The sequence below is a fragment of the Colletotrichum aenigma genome (genome assembly GCF_013390185.1).
Source record: "Colletotrichum aenigma strain Cg56 chromosome Unknown KSG_Cg56_contig04, whole genome shotgun sequence".
Taxonomy (NCBI): Eukaryota; Fungi; Ascomycota; class Sordariomycetes; order Glomerellales; family Glomerellaceae; genus Colletotrichum; species Colletotrichum aenigma.
The window spans coordinates 914,647-928,266 of NW_023500910.1; the positions used below are offsets into that span (position 1 = coordinate 914,647).

Below are 13,620 nucleotides of genomic sequence, written 5' to 3' on the forward strand. Positions count from 1 at the left end.
GTGAACACGATGGAATTGACTTGATGTGTTTCGTAGTCGTCTCTTGGGATGTCGTTCAGTCAAGGTGACAAAGGCCCCTTACTTCCTGCAGCCCAGCCGGCCGGAGTCCTTGGCGCCCGTTGGCACAAGTCTTGGCAACACACTCAACATCCATCAGCCAGGCTGTTGGAAACGCCAGCGCGAATACCAAGACTCTTGGTTACCCATCTGATGCTACGTATATCTACTCTGGGAAGATGGAAAGCGCCTTCACCGGCCACTGATGCTTTCGCTCATACTCCACCACGAAAGACCACTCACCTGACCCGACAACCTCGACTTTTGGTCCATCCTTGCAAGGCAACACCACTTCCATCTCTGTCAATGGAGGAACAACAACTTGAACCTTCAGCTCCGAAGGAGTAGTATCGCTGCCAGTCAGCTCCCACTTGCAGGAGACCTTGCCATATGGAGTGAGATGCTCAGCCGCCGCATGCGTGAACTCGCCGCCGAGCACTGGCTCAGCCCTTGACCTCTTCCAACCAGGACCCAGTCGTTTCAAACCAGCCAACCGCTCAACCATGAACTTGGCCACAGCACCAAACGCGTAGTGATTGAACGATGTCATGTCGCCGGGGTTGATCGAGCCGTCGGGCAGCATGCTGTCCCAGCGCTCCCAGACCGTCGTAGCCTCCATCTTGACGGGATACAGCCATGAAGGGCACGTTTCGTTCAGCAGCATCGCGTACGCCACGTCGCTGTGTCCCGTCTGCGTGAGTGCTTCGCAGATATACGGCGTGCCAGCAAAGCCTGTGCCGATTCTGAAGCTGTTGCGGCGGACGATCTCCGAAAGACGGTCGCCTGCGCGCTGGGTCTGCTTTGGAGAGAGAAGGTCGAAGGCGATTGCGAGGGCGTAAGCTGTCTGAGAGTCGGAGGTCAGGCGTCCGTTGGCGCTGACGTACTCATCAAGGAATTCTCGTCGGGCTGCGGCAGATTCTTTGCGGTAGTGCTCTGCGTCTTCGTTCTTTTCAAGAATGGTTGCGACTTGGATGAGCAAGTCTAGTGAACGGATGAGGAATGCGTTGGCGACGAGAGGAGGATCAGTGACTGCCTTCATCGGCTCGTCGGGGGGTGCGTTCGGGTCCAGCCAGTCCTAGGGATGTTAGTCTTTTCTTTGTCAATGGCAGTACTGACACCTGCGACTTACTCCAAGTTGGAACAATCCAAAATCCCAAAGATGAACTGGTCCACTTTTGTTCCTTGGAATCTTTTGAATCCACGTTGTCATGGATTCATACTGGTCCCGAAGAATGCTTGTATTACCCGTCTCTTCATAAAGGGCCCATGGCGCGAGGACGACAACATCATGCCAGATGGCGTTGGCTCCAATTTTGCCCCAGTTCTGATGGCCCTTGAGGACATTCGGAGATACCATAGGTGGGATCCCCTCCAGCTCCTTTTGATCAAAGGCGACATCTGCCAGCCAGTTCTTCAGGATGCCGAAGCAGTCGTAGAGGTAGGTAGCAGTGGGCGCAAAGAGCGCGAGGTCTCCCGTCCATCCCAGCCGCTCATCTCTTTGAGGGCAGTCGGTAGGCACAGACAGAAAGTTGCCCCTCATGGACCAGCGGACATTACTGAAGAGCTGATTCAGCCGCCTATCTGAACAGGAAAAGGTGCCTGCTTCTTGCATGTCCGTATGACAGACGACAACTTTAAGCGCTCCTCTGCAGGGGTTGAGATACCCCGGCCAGCCGTCAATCTGAAGGTAGCGGAAGCCGTGGAAGCTGAAGCGCGGTTCCCAGCTCTCACCCTCCGGATCGCCCTTGAAGGTGTAAACATCCGTTGCTTGACAATCACGCAGAGGCCTGGTGCCGAGCTCTCTGTTTTCGAGGACTTCTGCATGACGGAAGGTGAGCTGGTGGCCGCGCTCGGCCTCGACATTCTTGAATCGGACATATCCAACAAGGTTCTGGCCAAAATCAAGGATGATTTTGCCTGATGGTGTCGTGATCAGTTCTTTGGGCATCCAGGATTCCATGCGCCGAACTGGCTCTCCAAATCCCGCTATGAGGTCCACGTTACTGGGCAATTCAGGCAGAACCTCTACCGGTGACCAGTCGCCGCTCGTCGATGTGGTAGACCAGCCGGCAACTTCTGCAGTGGCGTCGTACTTCTCTCCGTCATAGATCTCGGCAAGCTTTGTCGGGCCACGGGTAACCTTCCAAGTATCGTCTGTGATGATGGTGTCTGATCTCCCGTCCTCGTAGGTGATCTCGAGCTGGGCGAGAACGGCAGTTCTTGTGCCCCAAATGCTGCGACGGCCTCCTTCGAAGCCGATGCGGCCGTTGAACCAGCCCTCGACTACGCGGATTCCAATGCAGTTGGACGAAGAGGAGATGTGCTCTGCGACATCGTAAGTCTGATATTGCAGTCGGCCATCATAGCTCGTCCAGCCGGGTGCAAGGAAGTAGTCTCCGACCCTCCTCCCGTTGATCTCGGCCTCGTAGATGCCCTGGGCAGTCACATAGAGCCGTGCAGACTGCACACGGCCCTCAGACTTGAACTCCCTTCTGAACAAGTCCTCGGGCTGCGGAGCGTTCTTGCCGTCTTCCGACCATGGTGCCGAGATCAGCTTGCTGCTCCAGTCGCTTCGATTCAGCAGGCCGGTCTCGAATACGTAGGGCTTACTCCATGGCGACAGCTCCGTTTGATCCGCACCGCGAGCGCGCACCTCTACGGAGTACTTCTCGCGAGACCCGATGGCCTCACTCACCGGCCACGGGACGTCTTGGGTGTTTGTGTCATTGCCGGAAAACTCGCCGAGGACGGTGGGGCCGGAGCTTGAGAGACGCGAGATCCGGATGATCCGCTCGCCGGGGGTGAAGTTTGGGGGCGCGTCACTGTACCGCCATGAGATGCGAGGTCTTTCGACGTGGATTCCCAACGTGTTGTTCGGTCGATAATGGTCAACGCGAACATCGATAACTTTGAGGTTCGCCATCGTCACTTAGAATCCGATGGTTCTAGTACATGTAGGTAGCTATGTGAACCACCCGAACGTAGCTGTCGAGGAGTTGAAAGGGGGACTTGTTCGTTTTACACTTCGTCTGACCCCTCTATTGACAAGAGCGTAACGCCACATTTCAATCTCCATCGGTGTGAAGTTTACACGACCGGACCAAAAGAGCCCGAGATGGTGTTTGAGATGAGTCTGGTGATGGTACAAGTGGAGATACATTTGTGCGTGGTGATCCAAGATGGATCCCGGCAGAGAGGGGAAGACCCAGAGGACTCGTCTCCAACCAATGAAGTGGTCCATCATAGCCGGAGTAATGCCATCGTCTTTTGACCGGAAGAGAGAAGCCAATCAACAAATCGTTAGTTCCGGAGAATGGCCGGCGTTTAGCCCGGTTCTCGACTCTCTTGTGGTATGAAGATTGCATTGCAATGGCTGCACGGAGCGCCGGAAGGTCTAGATCATCAACATCCCAGTCATTACGTACCAGGCAGACATTTCGGCCCCAGCTATGGTCTCAATTATTCTTGTTGACCTTGCAGTGATGCCCTTTTAAGTTTGATAAGTCGAGGGTGGTCTCTTGCGGCCGACCTCTTGCCGTCGCCTATCCTGTCGTCGACTGCCCTTTTCCGTCGGAACATCTCAAGCCCATCCTTTCTTGTCGTGGGCCTGGAATAGGCAGCGGGCAGCGACAGCTCCATGAACTCTGCATGCGCATCATCCCCCAAAATCCATTCCATGCCGCGCTTTCTCAGGCAGCGTAGCTCATCCTCGATGATTCGTTCCCGCCCGATCCGGTAGGCTTCGTCGCGTGAAACCACCGGCGATTTGCCTTCTTCCATGAGTCTGATGACCACGGCCGGCTCCGACTCCGACCCCGTGCGGTTGAGGATATCGGCATCGTCCAACCAGTGGGACAGCAAACTTCCGGATCCCGCATGCGCGCCCCATGGGTTGATCTCAATCAAGCCGACGACGGAGTCGGGGCTCTTATCTCCGCGTAAACATCCAGTACACACGAGTCGAATCTCAGTGAAGGAGCCATCTCGGCCCACAATCGACGAACTTGCATCGCGAGAGATCGGAGCGCATCGTCCGTGATTGCTGGATGGTTGCACTGGTAGAACTTGCTCTGAATGATTGCGACTACCCTGGTTTTGTCGATGAAGCATCGCCATTCGCTGAGGCGATCGACGTCGGCGTGGTATGGGAAGAAGAAGAGCTGGGGATCGGGAATCTCATCAGCGTGCTGATACTCGTAGTATAGATTCAGGAGGACTTGAACTGTTCGCTCCGATGACACGAGCTTGACGAGGGCGTCTTTGATCGTAAACACAGGCCGCAGCGTTCCTGCATCGGCATCTTTGGGGCTGCAGTGGCTCATGCGAACAAAGTACCCTTGGGCGGAGTTCTTGCCGAAGCCGTCTATATCCGCATTAATGCTGCCGGCAAGAGACTGGAGTTTCTCGCCCTTTCTTGCTTTCGACATGTCGTACTGCACTTCTGAAGCAACCTCGAGTAGTGCAACGACTTCTGTCTTAGACAGTCGGTGGACAGCAAATGGCGGATGCAGCATGTGTCGCTGGATTGCCGGCGACAGCCACTGCCCCATATTGCAAGGCGCGATCTCCTTCTCTCTACTGTGAAGAAACAAGGGCGTCAGATAGCCTGTTCCCTTAAGCCATGGTGCCAAGGCGTGGTGATTGTAGGAGCTCAATGGGGCGGCAGGTGATGTCCATGTCAAGTGGACGACGCTCAATGATGACATCACTTTCTCTCGAGGCTGCCATCTTGAACTTGGACTGGCAAGCGCGATGCCTATGGGTTTTGATGTGCGGGTAGAACAGCTGCCTCTTTGTTTCCCTTCTTTTAGTAGTACTTGGCAAGCACTTCCGTTGCCTTCGTGGTACCTTCGCTGATGAGTCACGCCGACTAATTATCCCGCGACAGAAGGATCATGTCAAGATCCTTCCCAGCCTTCCTTTTCTTCTCCGACATCTGACCTTCAGGCATGCACGGCTGCTGACCACCTTCTGGCACGCCGTTTCGGGCTTGCGCATCATGGCAATGGGGGCAGTGGAGGCAGTCACATTTGCGCACCACAGCGAAACCTCCATAACCGAATCCCGCCAAACCTTCTGGGTACCCAAAGAGGCGAGCACGATCTTGCCCACGCATTCAAAAATGACTTTCCATATCAAAATGAAGCCACGATGGGAGTGGAAAGAGCCGCGGATAAGGTACTGCTGGAGCATCGCGTTGTCCACTGTCCTCGACAGACCTCGTCCCACAACAACCTCCTTTCTCCAACCACGCATCTTCAATCATCGTCTCATTCATCCATAACGACTGTCATACGCCTATCGCTAGCCACTATCGCTACAATCATCATGCCGACCCTTCGCTTTTCTTTACAACTAGACGAGTACAAGCCAGCTCCCGACGCCACCGCCGAGCCTCGCCCAACTGACGTCGCCGCTGAATGCAAGCCGACCTGGGCCCTTCACGAGTATCTGGAAACTGCATTCTTCAGTACATCGACACCGGAGAAATGGCAGGACGATGAAGATACCGACGAGAAAGCCTGCGCTGCTTGCAACAAATTCACAGTCCCCCGCAAGTTCAACCGCTGCTCAACTTGCAAGACTACCTACTGTGACGAAGTGTGCCGGTATGATGTTCCCACTGAACACGAACAAATTTGCTCGAGATTTGCCGAATTCAGCAAGACGCAACGGCCCTCAGAACACCATTACCGCGCGTTGTTTCTTCCCTGCACCGACGAGCCTCAATTCGTCTGGCTCAAAGTCACATTTGACGATTCCATCGGGAAACTCCACATCGAAACAGACCGCCAAGAAGCATTCGACTATGTCAAGGAAATGAAGCTCCCCGCCGCCTCGTGGACTTTCAACAATGAATGGAGGCAACCCATTACTCCTTACGGAGTCGACCTAATCACTTTCAACGCCAACGAAAACGCCGTTAGACAAGAGAAATGGCTTAATCATAGCCTGTTAGGCTTTGCACCGCCTGGCCACGTTGGGCTTGTGTCTGGTCCAGCATTTCTCATTTCGTACGACGTTGGCAATCCGTCAGAAGTAACTGAAATCGGTGTGAGCAGCATCACCGCAGGCAACGAGAAAAGCGACGATGCTGGCGGGGAAGCTGACGAAGGGGATGAAGGCAAAGAGGACGAAGAAGATGAGAACGAAGGCGAGCGGAACGAGGCCAAGAGTGGCAAGCCGAAATCCAAAGGAGGCTCAGCCAGAAAAAGAAAGGGCAAGGCGAGGGCCAGGGTCAAGAAGAAGAAGCGCGTACCCAGAACCAAGCGCACAGTTGATGTCGAAAACGCCGACAAAGAGATTGCCTAGAACGAAGATCCTGTGGACAAACCCGACGCAAGAGGCCCATTCAGGAGTTACCGAGATATCGGAGTTCGGGAGATCGATTTCGCCATCAAGTGCTACCTCGTGCAACATAGAAATCCAGTTGATGGAGTCCATTGGGTAGCTGTCCATGGAGGCTGTTCTGGAGACCAGATGCACTCCATCAAGATAAACAACCTGCACGATGAAACGCTGGTAGCTTTGGGAGTTGAAGACATGGTGGAGCAGACAACACTGACGCGTCAAAGGTTCATAGTGAGTTACAGCTTATCCCCTTGTGCGGCAATGTATTCACTTGGGCTTCGATGGCATCTGCAATCCGCCATGCCCTCTGGTGCTCCCTTGGACCTTTCCGGGGAAGACGAAGACCCGGACTATGCTGCTTCTGAGCGCATCTTTGGAGCCATTGTTCGTGTGGATGAAGATGAATCCTCAGAACAGCTTGGTGTCGAGAGACTGGAGCACATGGGCGCCTTCACTCTTGCACAAGTCAACGGTGGGCAAATCCTACCTGGTCATATCAAAGCAGTGAGGGCATATCATGAGGATGCATTCCTCCGTGAATATGAGGATAAGATGTCAGAGCAAGGGTTCAGAGAGTACTGGGAGGGCATGAAGGCCGATGGTTTCATCAATCCAGATTTACCGTCACCTTACGACCTCGAGGAGAAAGGCGACGGGCTCTGGACGTGTTCACAAAAGGTCAGAACCGTTATGCAAATGAGGCGACTTTTGGACGAGGAGAGAAAACAGCGGCAATAGGGCGTGTTGGATGTGTATGTACAGCGATAGAAATAGCGGTCATTTCAAATGCGCGATTCCAGTTGAGAATCATTCATGGACATTGTGGTGATTCAAAACTCGATGTTAGCAAGGGAGACTTGAGAAAAACCTTTTCTCCCCATTGTGTCGCTTGGAGGAGATTAAGAGGCATGGCCAACTGCTTGAACCCTAGCCAATGTTTACGTGATCAAGTAAAGGGTCTGGCCCGGACTTGTCGCATGGTAATAGCTCTAGCGGTAGTGATAGAGGGTGTGGGGCAAAGCCGATGAAGTGCGGAAACTAAAGAGGCCCAAGGCGAATCTAAATTTGGAGAGCAACGCGGGGGTGACACCTCCATGGCTTGTGGGCAAGCTAAACAACGTGGAGACAATAGAAGAGGCTGGGCTGTCCCTTTGTTACGTGGACAGACCGCAGAAGCGGAGCTACGGCAAGTCTTCGTCCTTGGTATTGGTGATCCTTGATGGATGGCCTGGTCATTGTATTCAAATTGGGAGTTGTGCCATGTTTCGGGAGTGACTCTAGGTCAGTAAATCAAGAACTATGAGGCCGGTTTGTGCATTATTTGGAGAATGAACGAGATTCTAGGCTCACAAGCGGCCTTGCGTATCGGTGTTTTCGGAGACGGGTCTACTTAGAACTTTCTGAGGAACAGAAATGGAAGTGAAGGCACAACACCGAATGGTTGTGATTTAAGAGATCAAGTGGTCCTTAGTGCTTGCGACAGGAGAAATTTGATACACAGGTCAAAAGGGGCTTGTCTCCTGCTCGAGGGAGAAGTTTAGACAAGATATTGATTTCGTCGTATAAATAATATGACCCATGAACGTGGACTTCTGTTGTATATCCTGGCGAGCTGTATTGTTGGTATGCACACTCGAACCGCTCAAGACCGCTGCACGTCGTGGATTGAGAAGCCCGGTATGAATCACGACTTCGTACGAGCTTACGTGCAGTTACAATTGCATCCAGATGTCATGGAACCAGATCATCGATCTCGTATGAGTCAATTCTAGCTATTGGCCCCGAGCTTTTCTTTCAGGACTTTCTTAGCATGATTTCTGAACTAAACAGTCGATGATTTATTTCTCAAAACTTCTCATAGAACATCTTCTCACACATTGGGCCCACCACCAAGTCGGCGTGCCCGTTGTTGGTCCTACTCACTCAAAGACAAGCTTCTGTCTTTCGCGGTGCGCGTCAAAACGCCAAACTCAACCGCAGCGATCTCGGTGCTTCGGACATGACTGCAATATATTTTATAGCTTCATTCTCGGTTTTGGTATCCGCGAAAAGCATTAGATGTGGCTCATCCGTGCCGGCACCGAAGACGGAGCGGAAAGTGGGTGCGGACCGAAAGCACTAAAGCAACCGATTCCGCCCCCTTTCTCTCGCTTCAACCCCACCTCCCACTCTCCGCTGGGCTGAGAGAGAAAGAGATCGACAACAAACACAAAGTTGCCAAAGAGAACGGCTTCTGGAATAACATTCCGGAGGCTAAGACCCCTTTCTAAATTGTGGGACATCTTTCCGAGGCCCAAAAACTCGGTAGGGGGCGGCAAGTTCCCGCGCTAAAATCAACTCCGATTCATGAACCGGAGCCATATCGAGAGTTCATCCCACTCTAAATAGCCTTGTGGGGGTGATGCGAGCCAATCATCAGAGTCGTTCGTTTTCCAGTTACAACATCCCCTGCCCAAGCCTCCTCCGCCGCGCTTGTTTTTCGAGATGGTCCTTAATGATGAACGCAGGGAAGCATGACGATTGTAAATGAGGCTCAGAGGTGCGCTACCTTACGCGGCTCGGAGTACGCGTCGTGCTCACCGGTGAGTGCAGAGAACCGTGGATGATGTTGACAAGACTTTTCACGAGATGGATGATGATTATATATACCGAGCTGGTCATGGCCTCAATATCGTGAATTCTGTTTCGAAGCATCGCAGCTTACGACAACATCCGATCGCTACCAACCTTCGCTCAAGATACCCAACATGAAGTTCCAATACTCATCGCTGCTGATGGCAGCTTCGGCAGCAGTCGCCCAGACCACTACCCCGGCCCCGACCGCAACCGCCGGCTTCGGCACCATGCCCTCCGTCACTCTCGACTACTGCACGGTGGTCGCCACCGCCGGCAACGAGTCCGTCGGATACTACAAGTACCAGAACATCCGCTTCGCAGCCGTCCCGACCGGCGACCTCCGCTGGGCCAAGCCCCAGGACCCTCCCGTCGAGACTGAGGTCAACACCGGCGACTTGGCTTCCGCCGACGTTGCTTGCAGCTCCGAGGAGGACTGCTTGTACATGGATGTCTGGGCCCCTGCCAACTCCGAGGGCAAGAACCTGCCCGTGATGGTCTGGACGTACGGCGGAGGCTTCACCGGTGGGAGCAAGTCCGAGAACACCCCCGAAGGTCTCTTCGATCTGTCCCAGGACTTCGTTTACGTTGCCTACAACTACCGTCTCGGTATGACTGGCCTGGCCAACGGTCCCACCTTCTTGCACGAGGGCGGTACCTCCAACACCGCCATCTGGGATGTCGAGCACGCCTTCAAGTGGACCAAGAGGTACATCTCCCAGTTCGGCGGTAACCCCGATGAGATCACTGCAGTTGGTTTCTCCGCCGGCGCCTCCCAGGTCCTCTTCCAGATGACCCGCTTCGCCGGCCACGCCGAGCAGCTCTACAGCCGCGCCTACGTCATGTCCCCCGGCTTCGTCCCCGGCGCCGGCCACAAACACGCCGACGCCTTCTGGCTGAACGTCTCCTCCGAGGCCGGCTGCGCGGGCGGCAGCATCGAGTGCATGCGCGGCGTCGACTTCGACACCCTCAACACCGCCGCCACCAACGTCCAGGACGCCTACACCTACCAGTTCCAGCCCCGCGTCGACGGCGACATCATCGCCGACACGTACGAGGCCCAGCTCTACCAGGGCCGCTTCAACTTCTCCGGCCCCGTCGTCGCCACCCACGAGCTGCACGAGGCCAACTCTCAGTCCTACTCGGGCGTCAACACCACCGAGGACGTCGCGACCTACCTGCGCATCTTCTTCCCCGCCATCGCCGACTCCGTCGTCGACGAGATCCTCGCGCTGTACCCCGAGGACGACTACACCGAGCCCGGCCTGCGCTTCGCCGACATGAAGCAGCACTTCGACCTGACGGCCCACAACCTCGCCCTCACCCACGCCATGAACAACCAGACCTGGAACGGCCTCGTCGCGCTTGACCAGGCTACCCACGGCACTGACCAGAGCTACTACTGGTACAGCACCTACACTCTGTCTGACTCCTCCGACAGCACCACGACCACGGCCACGGCCGCCTCCAACGCGACTGCTACGTCTGCCGCTGCGTCTGCGACCGCCTCCTCCAGTGCCGGCGGCCCTCCCAGCGGTGGTGGCATGGGCGGCAGCACCTCTGTCAACGCCACCATCGCCGTCATGATGCAGAAGTACCTCATGTCCTTCGTGCTTACCGGCAACCCCAACACGATGTGGGCCGAGGACAAGCTCGAGTGGCCCCAGTACGGCAACGACACCACTGCCGGTACTCAGATTGTCTTCAACACCACCTTCTACCTCGATGAGGATGACCTTGCCAACGACAAGGCCCTCTTCTGGAACAAGGCCACCTGGTACTGAGCGTGAGTCGGTGTTCCTATCTGCTTGTATTTTTCATGTTAAATATTGAGAACGCACACGTACATGTAACATACCCCTATAGACAGTTTTAGTACGCGAAGTACAACTCATTTCTTGCAATAAATCCGCTAGTTCCGGTTACGAATGTGATGATGTGATGTGACGCCTAAACTTGGCGCCTGGGGTCGAAAAGAAACGTGGTATCATAAATTAGTCTAACCCATTCGCTGCTTCCTCCTCACCCAAACCTCCTTCTCCGGGGTCTCGGGGCTTCCGTCATCTACATTGACCGTAGCCGCAGAGCCTGTTGCATCGCGCAGCTGCACCTCCCAGACTCCCAATTTGTACCTCGCCCGGTCTGACATTCCTGTCGTGAGGTCAAAGGACCAGCTGTGCTTCGGACACGTCACCCCAGTGCTGAGCACGATCCCAAAATCCTCAATATCAAACGGAACACCTTGAGATAGAGGATATGATGAATGAGGACATTTCTGTCAATCATGTTAGTCCGGCAGAACCACAGCATCACACCGTCCAACTCACATGATCAATCGCGTGAAACTTCCCCTTGAACCGGAACACCATCACCTGGTCCTTCAAGTCGCCCTCCATCTCAGCACTCTCAAACGCATCGGGCGAGATGTCCACTTCCGTGCTCTGCTGCACCGAGCCGGTCGCTTTCGGCGCGTGGAACACCTTGCATCCCGGCTTCAGGTCGGTGTTGCAGAAGCGAAGATCTGATAGGTTGCCGTCGTCGGAGCCGAGATCGGGAAATGAGCAGGCGAGGCCGACCGAGAACCAACCTGCGTCTGCCCGAGACCGCCTGAGATTGTTCATCTCGGGAGCGCGCTGCGGTGTGTGGTCTCGGCGCGTCTCTTTTGCGCGACTTGTTCCCGACGAATGCGTGGACCGGACCGCTGTGAGCTCCTGAACGCCGCCGGATTGAGCGTAAAATTGCGACCGCAGAATGATGTTCATCACGTGGTCAGTCACATGACATGATTGATGCACTTGGAGACCGAATCGCTTTCTTTCACATTCTCAAGAGTGATGTAACGTTTACTCCATCATGAAGACTTTGAGACTATTTGACTATTTAATCTTCTTCAGCCCTGTACAGACATGTTCCTGTTGCTGAATGTTGAAATCCTTCAGCGCTTCTTCAAACTTCGCTCTTTTGTCTCCACCGATCGCCGCCTTCACGCTTTCCTCGCTATCCCATCCGGTCACAACCATGAATGCCTTTTTCTTCTCGCCCTTGTAGACAACTTCTCCTACAGACCATCCATGCACGCCGGCTAAGAAACCAGCTGTGACACCACCCGAACTTGCCTGGGCACGCATCAGCGACTGCCACTTCTCCTCGAACGCCGCGGTGTCGGCGTCAACTGGCAGATACGACCCAGTCAGAAGCATAACATTTGATGCAGCGACTTTCGCGAAGTCCCCGCCACCCAAGTTGAAATATCCTGTCCAGGGTAGTACAGGGCCTGAAGGGCTGGACATCTCAATGACTTGACCCCACAATTTCCTCATCTCCAGACCATCTGGGGATCGTTTCGCGGCATCTGCAGCTTCGACGGAAGTCCAGACTGATTAGAGTTAGCCGCTAAGACTCATCGCAATATTGAGCATCTCATCCTACCTGCAGCCAAGTGGACGCTCTTGACCGAGCTACCATCCAGTCCTCCGGGACCCTGGACGCCTTCCCATTGGCCTACGAGATCGGAGTTGCCGATGACCTTCGAGTGCAGTTCCTTGATAGACTTGGTGGCGGGAGAATCCTCGTAATCCTGTTTGACAGGGATCCACCCGAGCTCGACGATTTGAGTCATTGTGGTTGATAGTGCTCTCCGATTCCTGAATTGCTAAGGCAGGTGAAAATGTTTGATTGATAAACAATGTGGGAGCAACACGCGCTTATCAATGGGCACGAGGTGTTCCAAGAAGTTCAGAGTTAGACACTTTGGCTCTAAACGCTTTCACGACGACGTAATTTGTCCCGGCGGAAACGGTCAACCCAGTGTTCAATCATGCCTTGAATTCTTGGTCGGAGCTGCCAAGTCTCCGTTCTACTGCCGTAGGCCGGCAGAAACTCATGTTGCTATCATTTGAGCGCCGACTGCCGGGAACAATGGAACAGAGCCCTGCGTTTGCGGCCATGTACGGCACCCCGCCCTACTAAACTAGGAGCTCCGGCGGACATCGGCATCCATGGGGCTGAACGTCGATCAAGCTTGACAGGTTCCATGGGGCTCTTGACTCAAGTATCTCATTGTAGGGCTTGGCGTGCAAAGGCACTCCCCAGATGTGTTACGTGCATAATTAGAATTGGAGCGTGCGGTTACTGACAAGCATCAGGGGCGAAGGTCGCATTGTCAGTTCCGCAGGTCTCGAACCTTGAGAGCGCGGGCTGTGTTTTTAATCGAGATCGCAAAACACATACTTGGCTTACGGCTTTGATTCTCAGAATAACACACTACCGAATTTATTGCCGGAATCAAAAGTTAACCTTCAAGCCGTGGAAGTGTAGTCGTGTCAATCTCATTCGGAACACGCTTTTCGACACTGTCTCGTCCACGATGATTACAATGAAAATCTTAAGATCCATTATTTGATAAAATGGATTGTAATGAAGCTTATCTATTAGTATGTCAACGTACATTTGCATTCGGAATTTTGAATGTTCGGTTTGTAGCATGGATACCGGCCGTGGAAGCCCACAAATTGTTATCGGATCAGTCTCAATACAAACCCCCAATGATATAGAAGGCTTCAGGAATAGTCAAACATCTCCTTTTCTACGAACTGGAAA

General features: G+C 53.9%; 7 protein-coding genes across 7 annotated transcripts; 3 read left to right on the forward strand and 4 right to left on the reverse strand.

Annotated features, from left to right (window-relative positions):
- Positions 1-223: 223 nt before the first annotated feature.
- Positions 224-2,980, reverse strand: bglO-1 (putative beta-glucosidase O; the record flags this gene model as incomplete). Its single annotated transcript, XM_037321384.1, has 2 exons — positions 224-1,132; positions 1,187-2,980. 2 exons carry the CDS (start codon positions 2,978-2,980, stop codon positions 224-226), a joined length of 2,703 nt encoding a protein of 900 aa, XP_037178780.1.
- Positions 2,981-3,516: 536 nt separating this feature from the next.
- Positions 3,517-4,607, reverse strand: CGCA056_v006134 (uncharacterized protein; the record flags this gene model as incomplete). Its single annotated transcript, XM_037321385.1, has 2 exons — positions 3,517-3,984; positions 4,062-4,607. The coding sequence occupies 2 exons, from the start codon at positions 4,605-4,607 to the stop codon at positions 3,517-3,519; spliced, it is 1,014 nt and encodes a 337-aa protein (XP_037178775.1).
- Positions 4,608-5,385: 778 nt separating this feature from the next.
- Positions 5,386-6,369, forward strand: CGCA056_v006135 (uncharacterized protein; the record flags this gene model as incomplete). The annotated part of the gene is made up of 1 exon (XM_037321386.1): positions 5,386-6,369. One exon carries the CDS (start codon positions 5,386-5,388, stop codon positions 6,367-6,369), a length of 984 nt encoding a protein of 327 aa, XP_037180444.1.
- Positions 6,370-6,708: 339 nt separating this feature from the next.
- On the forward strand, positions 6,709-7,146 carry CGCA056_v006136 (uncharacterized protein; the record flags this gene model as incomplete). The annotated part of the gene is made up of 1 exon (XM_037321387.1): positions 6,709-7,146. One exon carries the CDS (start codon positions 6,709-6,711, stop codon positions 7,144-7,146), a length of 438 nt encoding a protein of 145 aa, XP_037178777.1.
- Positions 7,147-9,155: 2,009 nt separating this feature from the next.
- CGCA056_v006137 (Secreted lipase) lies at positions 9,156-10,805 on the forward strand (the record flags this gene model as incomplete). The annotated part of the gene is made up of 1 exon (XM_037321388.1): positions 9,156-10,805. The coding sequence occupies one exon, from the start codon at positions 9,156-9,158 to the stop codon at positions 10,803-10,805; it is 1,650 nt and encodes a 549-aa protein (XP_037178776.1).
- Positions 10,806-11,020: 215 nt separating this feature from the next.
- Positions 11,021-11,642, reverse strand: CGCA056_v006138 (uncharacterized protein; the record flags this gene model as incomplete). Its single annotated transcript, XM_037321389.1, has 2 exons — positions 11,021-11,296; positions 11,349-11,642. 2 exons carry the CDS (start codon positions 11,640-11,642, stop codon positions 11,021-11,023), a joined length of 570 nt encoding a protein of 189 aa, XP_037178763.1.
- Positions 11,643-11,864: 222 nt separating this feature from the next.
- CGCA056_v006139 (uncharacterized protein) lies at positions 11,865-12,640 on the reverse strand (the record flags this gene model as incomplete). Its single annotated transcript, XM_037321390.1, has 3 exons — positions 11,865-11,867; positions 11,928-12,397; positions 12,451-12,640. The coding sequence occupies 3 exons, from the start codon at positions 12,638-12,640 to the stop codon at positions 11,865-11,867; spliced, it is 663 nt and encodes a 220-aa protein (XP_037178762.1).
- Positions 12,641-13,620: the final 980 nt, after the last annotated feature.